Source organism: Squalius cephalus, assembly GCF_949319135.1.
Source record: "Squalius cephalus genome assembly, chromosome: 4".
Classification (NCBI taxonomy): Eukaryota; Metazoa; Chordata; class Actinopteri; order Cypriniformes; family Leuciscidae; genus Squalius; species Squalius cephalus.
In genome coordinates this window covers 6,769,041-6,784,807 of record NC_137125.1, presented here as the reverse complement: position 1 = coordinate 6,784,807, position 15,767 = coordinate 6,769,041, and the positions used below count along the sequence as shown (strand labels likewise).

At 38.9% G+C, this 15,767-nt stretch overlaps 1 protein-coding gene across 1 annotated transcript in view; it reads right to left on the bottom strand.

Annotated features, from left to right (window-relative positions):
* LOC307157231 (protein NLRC3-like) overlaps positions 1-15,767 on the bottom strand; it is a 46,293-nt gene that overhangs the window by 10,148 nt on the left and 20,378 nt on the right. The window contains exon 6 of the mRNA XM_079869078.1: positions 10,002-10,175. Within this exon, the coding sequence (XP_079725204.1) occupies positions 10,002-10,175 (174 nt within the window). The remainder of the gene's footprint in view (positions 1-10,001; positions 10,176-15,767) is intronic.

Here is a 15,767-nt window from a genome sequence, read left to right as displayed (position 1 = left end):
AATATGCATTTTTTCTTTAATGCTTATCACTAGGTTTTGAATAGCCTAGGTGTTGGTAGGTGTTAAAAGCTTTAAGTATATTAGGTTTGTTTTGTTGCGTTTGATCTGGAAAGCGCTATATATGGATCCTGTGAAGATCCGATACAGTTCATTGAGATTAACATGTGGTTTTGAATCACTGGGAAGACGCATGTGGATTAGTTTAAAGTTAATGGGGTTTGGAAATTTTGTTAGTTTCGTTGTTGGTGCGTGAGATGAGGAGGAGGTGTTGTTAACTTGTGCCTTGGCCATTTTTGAAGTGAGCCAGGCTGAAAAATCAGCGGTGTGCCATTGTTTGGTAAGTGTGGGGCTGCTCTGCATTTACAAGATTGAGTTTATTGAGAAAGTTTTGGATAACATAATTATCGGAGCTTTGCGAGTGCCCGCCTAGCGTTTATGGCTTGTTTGTTATATCAGTTTTTTTAGTTTATTGTTTTTGTGCTATCCTGGGCAGAGGGCACCGTCGTGGAGGCCTGCTTTAACAGCAATTTTGTTGGGGGAGTTTAGACGCCGCTGATATTGTGTAATAAAAATCTCTGTCCTTGGGGTATGCATGAAGGGATCACAGTTTTTACAGGGCAGCTCCGTTTTTCTCGTCTTGATGCGCAGTGTTGTGGCCACACTTGCATTGAAAAAGGTGAGCTCATTTTTCTTTTGTATCTAAGGATTGTATTTTGTAGAACTCGTTCCGTTTGGATGATTTTTTCGTAGCTCCATCTGTGGACGTTTTGAATAGTTGGACAAAGGATCAGTTGCGTCAAGTTTGCAAACATTATAACTTTGACTTGGGTTTACCCAGAACAGCGAAATTGGCCCAGATAAAAGTGTCAGTTCAGGCGGAATTGGTTGTCAGGAATATGCTTTCATCACCGGCATCTCTAATTATGGAGGAGTTAGAGCTAGGAGAAGCAACGTCGACACCTCTTTCGACAAAGTTTTCCAAAATGTAACTTACGATTGAGCAACAAAAAGTGCAACAGAAAGTAAGGGAAGCGCAGCGGGAAGCTGAACGGGAAGCTGAGTGTCAATTAGAAATGGAAAGAATAAAAAGTGAATGTGATGTGGCTTTAGAACGGCTGAGACTGGTCGCCGAAGGTGGGCTTTCATTTGATGGGGGTGAGGGTACTACTCCTAGAAGGGGGTTTGTGTGTCCTCCTGATATATCCAACATGGTTAGGTTGCTCCCGAAGTTCAATGAGAGAGACCCAGGTATTTTCTTTTCTTTATTAGGGAGTGTGGCCGTGGTTGGTCTGACTCTGAGAGAACGTTGTTACTCCAAAGTGTTCTTGTAGGTAGAGCACAAGAAGCGTTAATTGCGTTGCCTGTGCTAGACAGAAAAAACTATGTGAAAGTAAAAGAGGCGGTGCTTAAAATGTACGAATTAGTTCCTGAAGCTTATCGTTTGCGGTTTGCGGAGAAAAACAGACGTATACAGAGGTAGAGAGAGAGCTGAATAGCCACTTTAATCATTAGTGCTCTGGAGTGGGGGTCGCTACTTGTCAAGAGTTGTCTAACTTGATTGTTTTAGAACTGTTTAGAAACATCCTTCATGAGCGTATCCCTACACACATATCTGAGCATAAGATGAAAAAAGCAGCGGAAGCCGCAGTCGTGGCTGATGATTTTGCTTTGACACAAAAGTATAGTATAAAAGAAAACAATACAGGTAAGGTTTATCGGGAACAACGTTTTGGACATTTCAAAAGAGTTTTGGGGTCTTCTTCGTTAGGTTCATTTTGGTCACCTACTCAGAGTAGAATAGATTCCCACGCTAATCAGTCACACAAGGGTGCTGTGAGTTTTCGCAGAGATTCTGGGTTTTCTGCTTTTACATCTGCCAGTCAGGTTAAGAAGGATGCTGATGTGTGTCGATACTGTTTGGACAAGGGGCACTGGAAGAAAGACTGTCCTGTTTTAAAGGGGGAAAATCAGAGAAATGGTACTGATGTTGTTAGGGGGGATACACTTGCTAGTGTAATACACTTGCTGTATCTAGTCAGGTGTACCTTCTAAAGTTTTGGTGGCCTGTAGTAGTTCTGTAGTGGTTGTGACTTCATCTCAGCTATCAGACCTGAGCTCTGCTGGGTCTAGTGAGAGCAACGGTAGGGCTGATTCAGTTGAAGCGGGTGGAAATGGCTACTTTCATTTTGTTACAGATGGCTTAGTTTCACTGGTGGGTAGTTCCGTCCAGGTGCCATAAAAAATACTTAGGGACACAGGGGCATCTGAGTCCTTTATCTTAGAGTCTGCCTTTTTCTACTGACTCAAGCATTGGGAACAATGTCTTAGTCCAAGGGATTGGGTTACAGGTTGTCTCTGTTCCATTGCACAGGATTAATCTGCAGTCTGATTTGGTACAGGGGGAAGTAACCATAGCAGTCCGCCCTTCTTTGCCTGTAGAATGCTTCCATCTCCTCGTGGGCAATCACCTGGCCGGAGAGCGTGTCTGGCGTGATATACAACTACGCCCCCTGTAGTTGTTAAGAATTCTCCCTCTATTCCAGCTGATAGTGATGTTAGTCGTCAGAATCTGTCTGACGGGCTATGAGCCGTGCCTCTAATGATGATGATGTTTCTCAGACTAGGGAGTTAAAGTCTGTTGTTTTACCTAATCTACCTCCTTCTCTCTCCCATAGTGATTTTGCTGCAGCTCGAAAGGAAGATGCGACATTAAAAGATCTGTTCATTGGGGTTTTGCCACCTGAGGAGTTGCACAGTGCAGCAAGGGGTTATTTTGTTCAGGAAGGGTTGTTGATCCGGAAGTGGTCTTCCACACTGACGACAGGGGCGGACTTTACCATTAGGCAAAGGTCGGCAATTGCCTTGGGCCCCGAGCTAACCAGGGGCCCCCAAAATGTCCTATTACCTTATGCTTAAGTTTTTTTTTATTTTTTTTTATTTTTTTTTTATTATATATTTCTAAAACTCCATTTGTGAAAAATGGCATCAAATCATTACTGTCGCAGACATGAGGGGGCCCCCCGCCTCACTACATTGGACTATTCCATTATCTCACTTACTGCGCATCTGCGAAAGTGACAAGGCTGTGCCAAAAAACTGACGGAGAAAAAGAGGTGATTGACAGACAGAGTGTACAGAGTAGTAGACAGAGTAAAAATGAAGCGAAGCTAGCTACCCAACGGTGCTGAAAAAAGGAGGAAGCGGGAGGAAAGCAAAAAGTCCGTAAAGGTGCGCGGCGCGAAAGATAAACAACGCGCAGTAACAGGAGGACTGGGAAATACACAAACAGAGCAAGACGAGTCTAAACGCGAAAATTTAAAGTTTCGAAGTTACCCAAGCGACTCAAATAAAAGAAAAAAGTGAGAAGACGCTGATAAGTATTTGGGAACGCTGCCAAAGATGACAAACTTTTTTACGGCTACTGTTGGGGATAGGCTACAGATCAGGAACAACAACGTCCAACGCACAGAAAAATCGTGAAGCAAAGAGGACACGGAGATCGAGAGACAAAACTGTGCAGTTTACTTATGAATCATGATATTTAAAAAAATCTCAGCTCTCAGATTCTGTCAATTCTATTACGAAATTCAAACAATAAATACCGTTTTGCCGTTTTAATGTGACGTGACAGATTCCTATAGCGGCATGTGAACTGATCATCTCTAGCTAATAGTAAATAAACACGAATTAACAATGTTGAAAGATACAGTATAACTTATCGAAATGTATGGAATATACATTTCGATAAGTTATACTGTATCTTTCAACATTGTTAACATAATATTGATCAATAAGTGTTTTTCAACCGCGGAAAGAGGTAAAACAGCTGGAGAACAATCGTCACATAACATTTACCTCAGGAAAGCCATTTAATTGGCTAGAAAAAAAAGAGCTATAGAGAGTATTTGGCTAAATATGTGTACTATATTACTTATTTTAACCTTAAATTATACCAGCTGATAGGGCTTTTTTTCTTGAGAAAAAGTAACGCCTATCTTGTGAAACGTTACCTAATATTTATCCAAATGAGTCAATATTGAATCAAATCACAAGAATTGAATCGAAATGGTGAAATTTGTCAAGCAAAAAAAAAAAAAACATAGCTTACCAGAAATTGTACCATGTAAACATTGTAACATGTTTCTGTTTGGGGGTAAAGAAGTGTATGCAGGGTTTAAGGGGACGTTTTTTCTCCTCTCTAATCTTTACTTCCTCGTAGATTAGCTTTACCTGCCTATCCACCATTCAGTCGGTACATATTTTTTTCGTTCTCTTTTAAAGATTGGATGGGGAGAGGCCCATAGCCTACCTTCGCCTTGGGCCCCCGATTTGCTAAATCCGCCACTGACTGACGAAGGGGTCGAGGACCCAGTGTTTCAAGTGGTAGTGCCATTTAAGTTTAGAGAATTGGTTCTACAGACTTATGAAGTACTTCTATTGGCTTTGCCTAAAGAAGGATGTAGCATGCTACATTACGACGTGTCTTGTATGCCAGTTAACAGGGAAGCCTAATCAGGTGTTAAAGCCAGCTCCACTTTACCCTATTCCAGCTATAGTGAAACCATTTGAACATTTGTTAATCAATTGTGTGGGACCATTGCCTCCATCTAAGTCAGGGTGTTTTTACATGCTGACGGTGATGTGTCAGTCTGCCCGATACCCTGCTGCCTATGCTTTGCTTACAATTTCTACTAGATCGGTGGTGAAAGTCCTTTCCCAGTTTATTTCCATCTTTGGTATCCCTCACACTATACAGAGTGATAGAGGCTCTAACTTTACATCACGCATGTTCAGAGAGGTGCTTGAAACATCAGCGTAGTAGCGCTTATCACGCCCAGAGCCAAGATGCACTGGAGTGTTTTAATCAGACATTGAAGTCACTTCTCAGGGGTTATTGTATTGAAATTAACCGAGACTGGGACGAAGGGCTCCCATGGCTAATGTTGGCGGCACGAGAGGTAACTCAGGAGAGCACGGGATTCTCACCTAATGATTAGGTCTTTGGCCATAGAGTTTGTGGGCCTCTAGCAGTTTTGCAGGGGGAGCTGAAGTGTTCGAGTCTCCTGTTAACTTGTTGGACTATGTTAATGGTTCTCGTCATAGGTTGTTTCTAGCCTGTGAGATGGCGACTGACAACCTGACTAAAGCTCAACAGAAAATTAAGAGTTGGTATGACCGTCGGGCTGAGCCAAGGGTGTTCAGTCCTGGTGATTAAGTTCTGGCATTATTGCTGATAGCCAATTCCCCTTTCCTTGCAAAATACACAGGTCCCTACAGGGTTGTTTGGCAGGTGTCAGACCTGAACTATTTAATTTCTACACCAAATGATAGGCGTTCCACCCAGCTCTGTCATATAAATCTTTTGAAGCCCTATTACAGCAGGTCTTAGGTCTTAGCAGGTCACCCCATGACGTGTTCTGGCTTGAGGCAGCAGCTGTAAAGGGAAGCCAGCAAAACAACAGCCTCTGCTTTTGATAGACTGAAGCAAGCTGCCGTTCCCAGGCATGCGGGAAGTATGGCAAGGGGACGCAGCATCTCGTTCCCCTCTCATTTCATTCACATTACCAAATTACTGCTACTGATCGCCTTTGCAATACTGCAAATGCTTTGGCAATACGAATGTAAAAATACTGGTCATGCGAATAAAAAAACTTAAAACTGAACAAGAAAGGCAAGTCATTCAACCTGTGAAACACTCTGGTTAAATGTGCTGAGTTCTGTCAAGATAAAAGTCTTCTGAGACCAGGAGAAAGTGTTACTGCGCACCTGCATCTAAACAAATATCGTTATTTATTACAGATAGTATTCCTAAATACAGGGAAATAAGATCTGAATTGTGCATTTTGTGTATATAAGGCAATGATCAACATTACAGTTGTTTACAGTTTTCCTATGTAAATGCATATGCACTTTTTAATTTGTAACCGATTCTGTGTAGCATTGGTTTGACTCACTGAATGAGTACTGCGTAAACTCACTGAATGAGTACTAAACTAGTCTTGTTGTAATCAGGCATCTTGTTTGCGAACATAGATCTGCTGGTTGACTGAAAAGGGGCATGTCGATCACTGAACTAAAGTCATTGTTTTCTTTTGATAGAATGGTGTCTGTCGTACAGCAAAGTGAGGAGGGAGACCTGCTGGAAGGCAGAGTCATCCTAAATCCCGCTGTCGAGATGCTTCTTTGCAATGATGATGTGGTTCCTGATGATTTTATAGAACCTCGGCACTGGTCTGGACAAACTACTTTACCCAGTATGACTCCCACAGATTGGTACAAGTTACAGAGAGAGGATATAGCCATCAGAAGGGTAATTGACCTTGTGGTGTCTGGGGAAACTTTAACTCATTCAGATAGGCTCAAAGAATCTAAAGAAGTGAGTTTAATGCTGAGGGAAAGGCCCAGACTAAGCTTAGTAGAAGGCGTACTGTATTGTATGGTATCTGATCAGTATGGGCAAAAATATAGGCAGATGGTGGTTCCCCTGAGTTTCAGAGACAGAGCTCTTGAAGGAGTTCATGACGAAATGGGGCACATGGGGTATGAAAGGACTCTGGAGCTTGCAAGAGGCAGATTTTTTTGGCTTTAACCCTCTGAGGTCGGCAAACGCGCGGGCGCGTTTTGCTGGATTTTCTCCTCATTGTAGAACTATAAACTTAAATTACTCCGTCATTTATGGTCATACAGAAAAAAGAAATATAAAAAAAGAATCTGTGATATTTCTACTTTTGTATGTGTCCACTTACAATCAAATCAAAACATTGTGCTTTTGTAAAACAAAGAAAATAAACAGGGTGTGCGTTCTGCCTCTCCGTCGCGGTGAACTTTTTTTTCTTGAGCACGTCTATAAACTGAAACAAAACTCAGCGAATACTTGTCACACATTTATGAGCCATATACCTTTATAAACATTTAAGTGTGTACTTTTAAATGATCGGATTCAAACTGAAAACAAATATTCTCTGTTTAAGTAATTTGTATAAAACCAACAAGATGTCCAGCTTCTCAAACGCTTTCTAATTATTTTTTAATTTACCACGCCCACTCGCGCAAAAGAGATTCACATGCAAATTTCCACATGGAACACCTTGGAAATGAAAGGTATGTACAATGTTTTTAGGAATGGCACAAAGGTATAAGTGCTTTTTTGGCATTTGTTGTGTATCTTTGGACTATGTTGTGTTGTAAATAAATCCAAACAATTTAATAGCCATTCTTTTTTAACCCTCTGGGGACCAAAAACGCGCCCGCGCGTTTTGCTCGTTTTTTTTTTTAGCAATGTAAAATAAACACTAAATGCTCTGTTAATTTTGATCTTTCATTTTCGTGTAATACATCAATCGATCCTGTTCAGTTTCTATTTTTTTTCTGTATACTCACAATAAAAATAAAGTGTTTTGCTTTTTGCCAAATAAAGAAAAATTAACGTGATGCGATTTCTGCACTCTCTCTGTCAGTGAAGTCCAATTTGAAACGCGTTCAAAAATGATCTATAACTCCGCGAAAATTCAGTCAAACAGGCAAACAAACCCATGGGCATAAAGCTTGAGATCGCATCTTTTAAATGAAGTAATTTATATAAAAAACAAATATTCTCAGCTTGTGAAATCTGTATTAAAAGAGAACAATTCCAGTCGAGCTCATTACGAGCTCATTCAAAAGTAATGTGACCACTCCCTGGAGAGCGCGTGCTATTCAAACGCAAATTCTGAGAACCATTTCAGACCTGTGAAATGCCCACATCAGCTGTAAACAAAGCGCCGCGAGTGAGGCATAATATAGCCTACCTTATGGAGAAAAGTTTCCTCAGAACAGTGCTGATATGAGGAGCAATAGATCCCACTGAGGAGTGAGGTAGGCTGTTATCTTTTCTCAAGTGTTAATGTGGAATAACGTTATGGAATAACGTTAGTGTAGGCCTATGTAAACCACAAAAAGATGAATCGCGAATGAAGATGAATGAAGGGTACATATTTGTAAAGACTGTTTAGCCTAAATATGAATTGCGCGTCTGTGTGTGAAAGAATAAAGTGCTTTGCTATAGCCTACTGAGATGAGTAAAAATCGACTGAAATATGTTAAAATAAAATGTATTTGTATAAGCAACGTATTAAACTGCAAATTAACATTTATATGCCCTAATATTTCATAAAAACAAAGTTACAGTCAGGCAAAGTATGAAAGACAACATTTTGTTGACTAGATTTGGGAACAGTTTTTACTGTAGAATATACTGCCACATCAAATAAGCTTTTGTTTAGCAATATCTGCTCATATATATAAAATACTATTTTTGTCAAAAATAAAGTCATAGACTAAGATGTTAGATGTTCCAATGTGGTAGCCCTGTTTGTGCTATATAGAGTGAATTTACACCTTTGCCATTAACATGTTTATAAATAACTGAAAAAAGCACAAATGTCAAGGCATGTCAGAACATCTCAAGGGCCCCAAAAACACCTTGGTCCCCAGAGGGTTAAATCTCCTCATTTACAGTATTGTGCAAGGTTGCTCAGAATGATAGGGCCTGATAGCTCCTAATAGGGCCGTTAGGGGAGTGTCTTTGTCTTTCTCAGGTGTGAAAAGCTTACATATTAATGACCTTTTTCACACAAAACACGTCGTAAAATTTTTAAATCAATATATTGTCTTATCTGAATGAGCAGTCGGGGTGATTTTCACATAGTTTTAGAGCAAATATTCTAGGCTACGTGATACAATTTTCAAAAGTCTTGAGAAGAAATAATCAGTATGGGTTTCATGGCCTTATTTCAGTGAGAATTTTTTTTTGTATTTTCACAAACCACGCATAAATGTCATTATCTCAAAACTACAAACTTTTACATACATGCTGCTGATATATTATTGTAGCAGAGTTTGTGCTGAATACAGTGTAATTAGACTTTAGCCATGAAAATGTCACAAGTAACAGAAATAACCAGAAATGTCAGAGCATGTCAGAACACCTCCAGGGCCCAGAAAATACCTCAGACCCCAGAGGGTTAAAGAAAGAGCGATGATTGTGAAGGATGAGAGAGGACCAGGCCTGGACTGTTTTATTTTATGTTTTTTTTATTATGTGTGGGGGAAGTCGTCTGTAAAGGGGGCTGCCGTCTTTTTGTATTTGTTTTATTTTGTTATTAAAGTCTTTAAATGTTTGCCGGTTATGGCCTCCTTTATCAAATAACAACGAACTGTATTACAGCTTAAAGCTTGTTCCGCTGTAAATATTTGTAAGTCAGTAACTTGTGTGCGCAGATGCGCAGTGGTCGTGCTAATGGTTTCTTAGAGCTGCACGCTTTCATTGACTTGTGCAGTTTAATTCTCACACGTTAAAAGTATTTATTTAATAAAACAACAAGCTGTAATTACAAGGAATTATTCAATCAAAATGTAGATCTGTATGCAGGTGGGAGGTACTTTATCTGAATGAAATACCTAAACTTTTCTTGCATTTGCTTGCGTGCCAGCGATTAACCCTGCCTTAGGTTGCTGACCCTAACCAAGATGAAAGTTACCATTAGGTTAAGAACAAATAAGCCTCCTTTGTGTGAAGCTGATCAGATCCTTTGTGAAAAGAGCGTACTTACCATAGATGATAAAATGTAATTTTGTCTAATAGTTTGTCATTTTTATCTTTTTCTATATTTATTTGGCTGGTCAGTGTCTTTGTTGTTTTTGTTTTGTTTTGCTGTTGTAAGGTGAAGCCTGAAATAACTGAAATCATTTGACGAAGTGATATGGAACTGTGATGTGATTAAGACATGACTGGAACTACTTTAGCTGTGGGTTTACTGGAAAATAATTACACACCTTAGAAAGTTCATCAACCAATCAAAATGAAGCATTCAATTGTATAACTACAGCTAAACCTCTATTAATGATCAATTATAACTTTTGTAAATATATGAAAGAAATAAAGTCAAACTAGTTTGTAATAAGTGAAGATGGTAATGCTGTTTTTGGGGGGATTTAATCAAAACTCTTCCTGCTTCACATACTTGAGTTTATCCAGTCTGTAGTTTGGATCCTCCAGTTTTCCAGAGAGCAGCTTGACTTCTGAATCTCCTGGGTGATTGTAGCTCAGATCCAGCTCTCTCAGGTGTGAGGGGTTTGAACTCAGAGCTGAAGACACATAACCACAGCCTTCCTCTGTCACCATACAGCCAGACAACCTACAGACACACACAACAATAGTCCACATGACTTGAACATTTATACCTATTTCAACCATTCATTAAGTATAATTTATTTGTAAATGTAAAAAAAAATTATTTTAGCAGAAAACTGCGGGGAGCTAATGACAGTAAAACACTAGTAGTGAGTAGTGATGTCCGGTTCATGAACGTATCGTTCTTTTGAAGCTTTTCTTTTTAGGAAACTGGTTGAGCCACTTCACCAAATCGGACTGAATCATTCTAAACAGTTTGCGTCTCGACAATGTAGAGTTGGGGTACTCGAACTCGGACTCGAGTCCAATTTTGAATGAACTCGGACTTGTCACGCACTCGGGTGAATTTGTACTCGGACTTGACACGGACTCAGACATTTTAGACTCGGAAAATTTGCCGAGTACAGTCGATTCCGGGCACTGGAGGACACAATATTTTATTATTCAAAAACAAAACGAAGCTAACGTTACTTACATTGTGTTGTTTCAGCGTTGAGCATTGTAGCCAATCATAGACATGTATATTACGCGCATGAACGCAGTGGCAAATCAGAGGCGTTTTAGAGTCACCATGCGGAGAATTCGCTCAAAATGTTCAGAATCAGCGCAAGCTTTATCCTTTCGCAAATCTCCTCATAAACAACAAAGTCTAGACGCGATGTAAATAAGAGATTCACTGCAGTGCGGACAACTTCAGTGTTTATGACGAGAGTTTCTGTGAGAGTGCAGAACGCGGTAAGAGTGATGGCTTAAAGGGAGCGCTATTGATGATCTAAATAATAGTTTTGTCTTCATGCTTATAGAGGACAAGTGATTACATTCACACTGTAAAGTTTAAGGAGTGATAACTGCATTTAAATGTGGGAGTGAACCCGCTAAATTATAGTCCTGTGAGTCATGAAATTGCGAGGATTTGACATAGTAACCATAGCAACATGAGAACGTGGTAACCATTGCAACATTTTGGGGTCTAATAATGTTATCATTTTTGTTACATTTATACTTTAGTCATAAGTTTACATACACCTTGCAGAACCTCCAAAATTTGTATTTTATTTATTTTTTAATAATAAGGATCATAAAAACGTTTTTCTTTTTATGCGCCCGCGCGTTTTGCTGGATTTTCTTCACATTGTAGCACTATAAACTTAAATTTCTCCGTCATTTATGGTCATACAGAAAAAATAAATATAAAAAAAGAATCTGTGATATTTCTACTTTTGTATGTGTCCACTTACAATCAAATCAAAACATTGTGCTTTTGTAAAATAAAGAAAATAAACAGGGTGTGCGTTCTGCCTCTCCGTCGCAGTGAACTTTTTTTTTCTTGAGCACGTCTATAAACTGAAACAAAACTCAGCGAATACTTGTCACACATTTATGAGCCATATACCTTTATAAACATTTAAGTGTGCACTTTTAAATGATCGGATTCAAACTGAAAACAAATATTCTCTGTTTAAGTAATTTGTATAAAACCAACAAGATGTCCAGCTTCTCAAACGCTTCCTAATTATTTTTAATTTGACCACGCCCACTCGCGCAAAAGAGATTCACATGCAAATTTCAACATGGAACGCGAACGCGCTTATTACCTCAAAAACAAAACACCAAAACACTTCACAAGTCTCTGCTTTTCGTCGAGTTTGAAAGACGCGCCGTGAGCTTACATTGGATTTACATCAGAAGAAGAACGCGATTTGAAGACAAGAAAGATGTAAGGTAAGAAATTCTTACATATTAGTTTGTTATTGTTGCATAAATTTCACATTGCAGTTGAACTGTTGCTAGATATATGGTGAATATTATAATATTTAGACCCGTGTTTACTGTTACTGTGTTTGTGGATATCTGCTCAAACGTAGATATGTAGGCTATATGGCAACCATAATGTTTTAGTTTGAGCGCGATCACGTTTGAATGTATCATATTTTGGATCGCGATCGCGTTTGCAAACGGCTTTATGTTTTTACTATTATCTAATTTCATATCATCAAAACGAATGGAAACATTTGACGTAATATGATAATCAATATATTTTTCTCTAGCTTAGTTGTTACTGAAATCTTTTGGAAGATTTATAGGCTGCTATAGGTTATTGTTATTATTTTATGCAGCACTGCGCATAGCCTATGCCTACAAGGCACAACAAACTTGGTGTTCATTATATTTGTGTGTGTGTGTGTGTGTGTGTGTGTGTATTCTGTGAATTTTAAAAAGCAATTTTAACCAGAAAAATCAGAAAAATGTATTCCCAAAAATCGTGCAGGCCTTTCTGTTGATATCAGTATGTTCACTTTTTTTTTTTTTTTCAGGGCCCAGATGCCACTGAGTCCTGCTGACTTCAACATTCACACGAGTCTCTGTACATGAACATGGTAAAGTGAAAATCAAACACCTTGGAAATGAAAGGTATGTACAATGTTTTTAGGAATGGCAGAAAGGTCTCTGTCTTTGGATCATTGTTTTCAATAAGTGTTTTTTTGTCATTTGTTGTGTATCTTTGGATTATGTTGTGTTGTAAATAAATCCAAACAATCTAAAAGCCATTCTTTTTTAAATCTCCTCATTCTTTGTGAAAGGTTGCTCAGAATGACAGGGCCTGATAGCTCCTAATAGGGCCGTTAGGGGAGGGTCTTTGTCTTTCTCAGGTGTGAAAAGCCATACATATTAATGACCTCCGCATAAAGCTTTCTCACACAAAACACGTCGTAAAAATTTCAAATCAATATATTGTCTTCTCTGAATGAGCAGTCAGGGTGATTTTCACATAGTTTTAGAGCAAATATTCTAGGCTACGTCATACAATTTTCAAAAGTCTTATAAAGAAATAATCAGTATGGGTTTCATGGCCTTATTTCAGTGAGAATTTTTTTTTGTATTTTCACAAACCACACATAAATGTCATTATCTCAAAACTACAAACTTTTACATACATGCTGCTGATATATTATTGTAGCAGAGTTTGTGCTGAATACAGTGTAATTAGACTTTAGCCAAGAAAATGTCACAAGTAACAGAAATAAGCACAAATGTCAGAGCATGTCAGAACACCTCCAGGGCCCAGAAAACAGCTCAGACCCCAGAGGGTTAAACTGCCCAATGGTCTTCAGAAAAATCCTCCAGCTCCTGCACATTCTTTGCTTTTCCAGCATCTTCTGCATATTTGACTCTTCACTAGCAGTGATTGTATGATTTTGGGATCCATCTTTTCACATTGGGATTCATACACAACTACCAGTATTACAAACACTGCAAACATTCAGTGATGCTCAAGAAGGAAACATCCATTCAGCGCCAGGGCATGTAAATTGGTGTAAATTGTTCTTATTTTTTTTAAAAATTCATAAATTAATTTAATACTGCCCTTCAGAGGCTAAATACGATATTAAATACGATATTACAATATTGTTGCATTCTTGAGCATTACCTTGCAGATTCTGAATAATGTGACCAATCATAATGCAGATATCCACCATTTTTGTCTGACAAACCAACCAAACCAAAACCAAAAGGTGTGTATTGACATCTTTTTGCATTTCTAATGTTCATTCATGTTTAAATCATGCTATAACTAAAATAGATGATCAGTTCACATGCTGCTTGAACTAAGGCACTATACAGTAAAGCGCCACAAAATGGTATTTATTGTTTGAATTGCACAAAAATTACTCAATTTTAAAGCTGAGACTTTATTTTATACCAAAAGGAACCTGCTCTGTCTTGTATGTTGGCGCATTGTCAGTATCCTATTTGCTCCGCAATACATTTTTCACTGTGTGAGAACATGTGGAGTGAGAGCAGAATCGCTTGTCAGACGTAGCAACAGTAACTAAGAGGGCCGGGTCTTTGTGAAAGGTCCATTTTACATCATTGAAATCTTTGTGGACTCGGCCGGACTCGACTCGGACTCGGATATTAAGGACTTGGACTCAAGTCCGACTCGGGCCCATTTGGACTCGGACTTGGACTCGGACTTGATTGGTAAGGACTTGGACTTGACTCGTACCCAACACTACGACAATGTACTAAAGTTACTCACTTTCGGATATTGCTGACGGTCACTCTGACTCAAAATGAACCAATATATTATTTTAAAGTTTGGAAACATAATAATTGGTTTGTAAAACCATCAAACTAAACATTTACTTGTTTTATTAAGCCACTGGGGTCGGCGGTCGTGCCGGCGATACCAACTCGCTTTTTTTCTTATCAGTGCAAAAGAGACTCAAAATAAGACTCTGTTGTAAGTGTTATGCATCATTCGATCCTGTTAAGTGTCTATTTGTTTGTGTATACTCACAATAAAAACAAAGTGCTGTGCTTTTTGCCAAATAAAGAAAAATAAACATGATGCGAGTTCTGCCTTCTCTCTGTCAGTGTAGTCCATTCTGAAATGCGTCCGAAAATGAACTATAACTCAGCGAATACTCAGTCACACAGGCATACAGACACACAGGCATAAAGCTTGAATTATCTTCTTTTAAATGAAGTAATTTATATAAAAAACAAATATTCTCAGTTTATGTAATCTGTATGAAAAGAGAGAGATGTCAGTCGTTCTCATTTCATCTCATTATCCGCTAATGTGAACATGACCTCGGCGAGCGCACGCTGTTCAAACGCAAATGATCTGAGGCAATCCATGCAAACATGTCAACGCCCACATCAGCTCGATAAAACACATCAAGTTTAATCAGACTCATCTACTTTACGTCATCTTGCAATGCTGTGAGGAATGATATTATTGTAATAATAATTCTGGGAAATTTATCTCCGAAGTGCTGGTTTAGTTTCACTTTGAGGAGCAATGGATCCAGCTGAGGATTGTGAATAGTAAGTTCTGTATTCTTAAGTGCTTTGTTCTAATCGCGATATGCAATAGTGTCTGTAAACCACAAAAAGACTGTTTAAATATGATACGTGTCTGAATGAACGGCATAGATGCGCGCTGTTGTTTCCTCACATTTTTTTCTTGTGGTACCCTATCAGTGACACACCTGAATGAAAGGCTCATTTTGCAGCTCATTATGCGGGTCATTGTCTTCTCAGGTGTAAACCACAGCATTATTCATTATCATTCAGACCCCCACCCCACTCTAGGCGACAACATCCATTAGTCAAAAGTCTTGTGGACACATATTTAGTATGTTTTTTTGTGGCCTTATTTCAGTAACTTTCATTTTTAGTTTTTTCAATAACCATGCATAAACATTATTCTCTCAAAAATACAAACATGTACATACATGTTGCTTACATATTATGGTAGCCCTGTTTGTGCTAAATGGAGTGTAATGACACCTTTGCCATTAATATGTTTATAAGCAACTGAAAAAAGCACAAATGTCAGGGCATGTCAAAATATCTCAAGGACCCCAAAAACACCTTAGACCCCAGAGGGTTAAACATCGTATACATTGGTTTAACTCCCCAGTACTTGAGCGAGCTCTTAACGCATTATAGCCCTTCACGTCTATTGCGATCCCAAAATTCCGGCCAGTTGATTATACCTAGAATATCAAAATCGACTGCTGGCGGTAGATCCTTTTCGTATTTAGCACCAAAACTTTGGAACAGTCTTCCTACTAGGGATGAG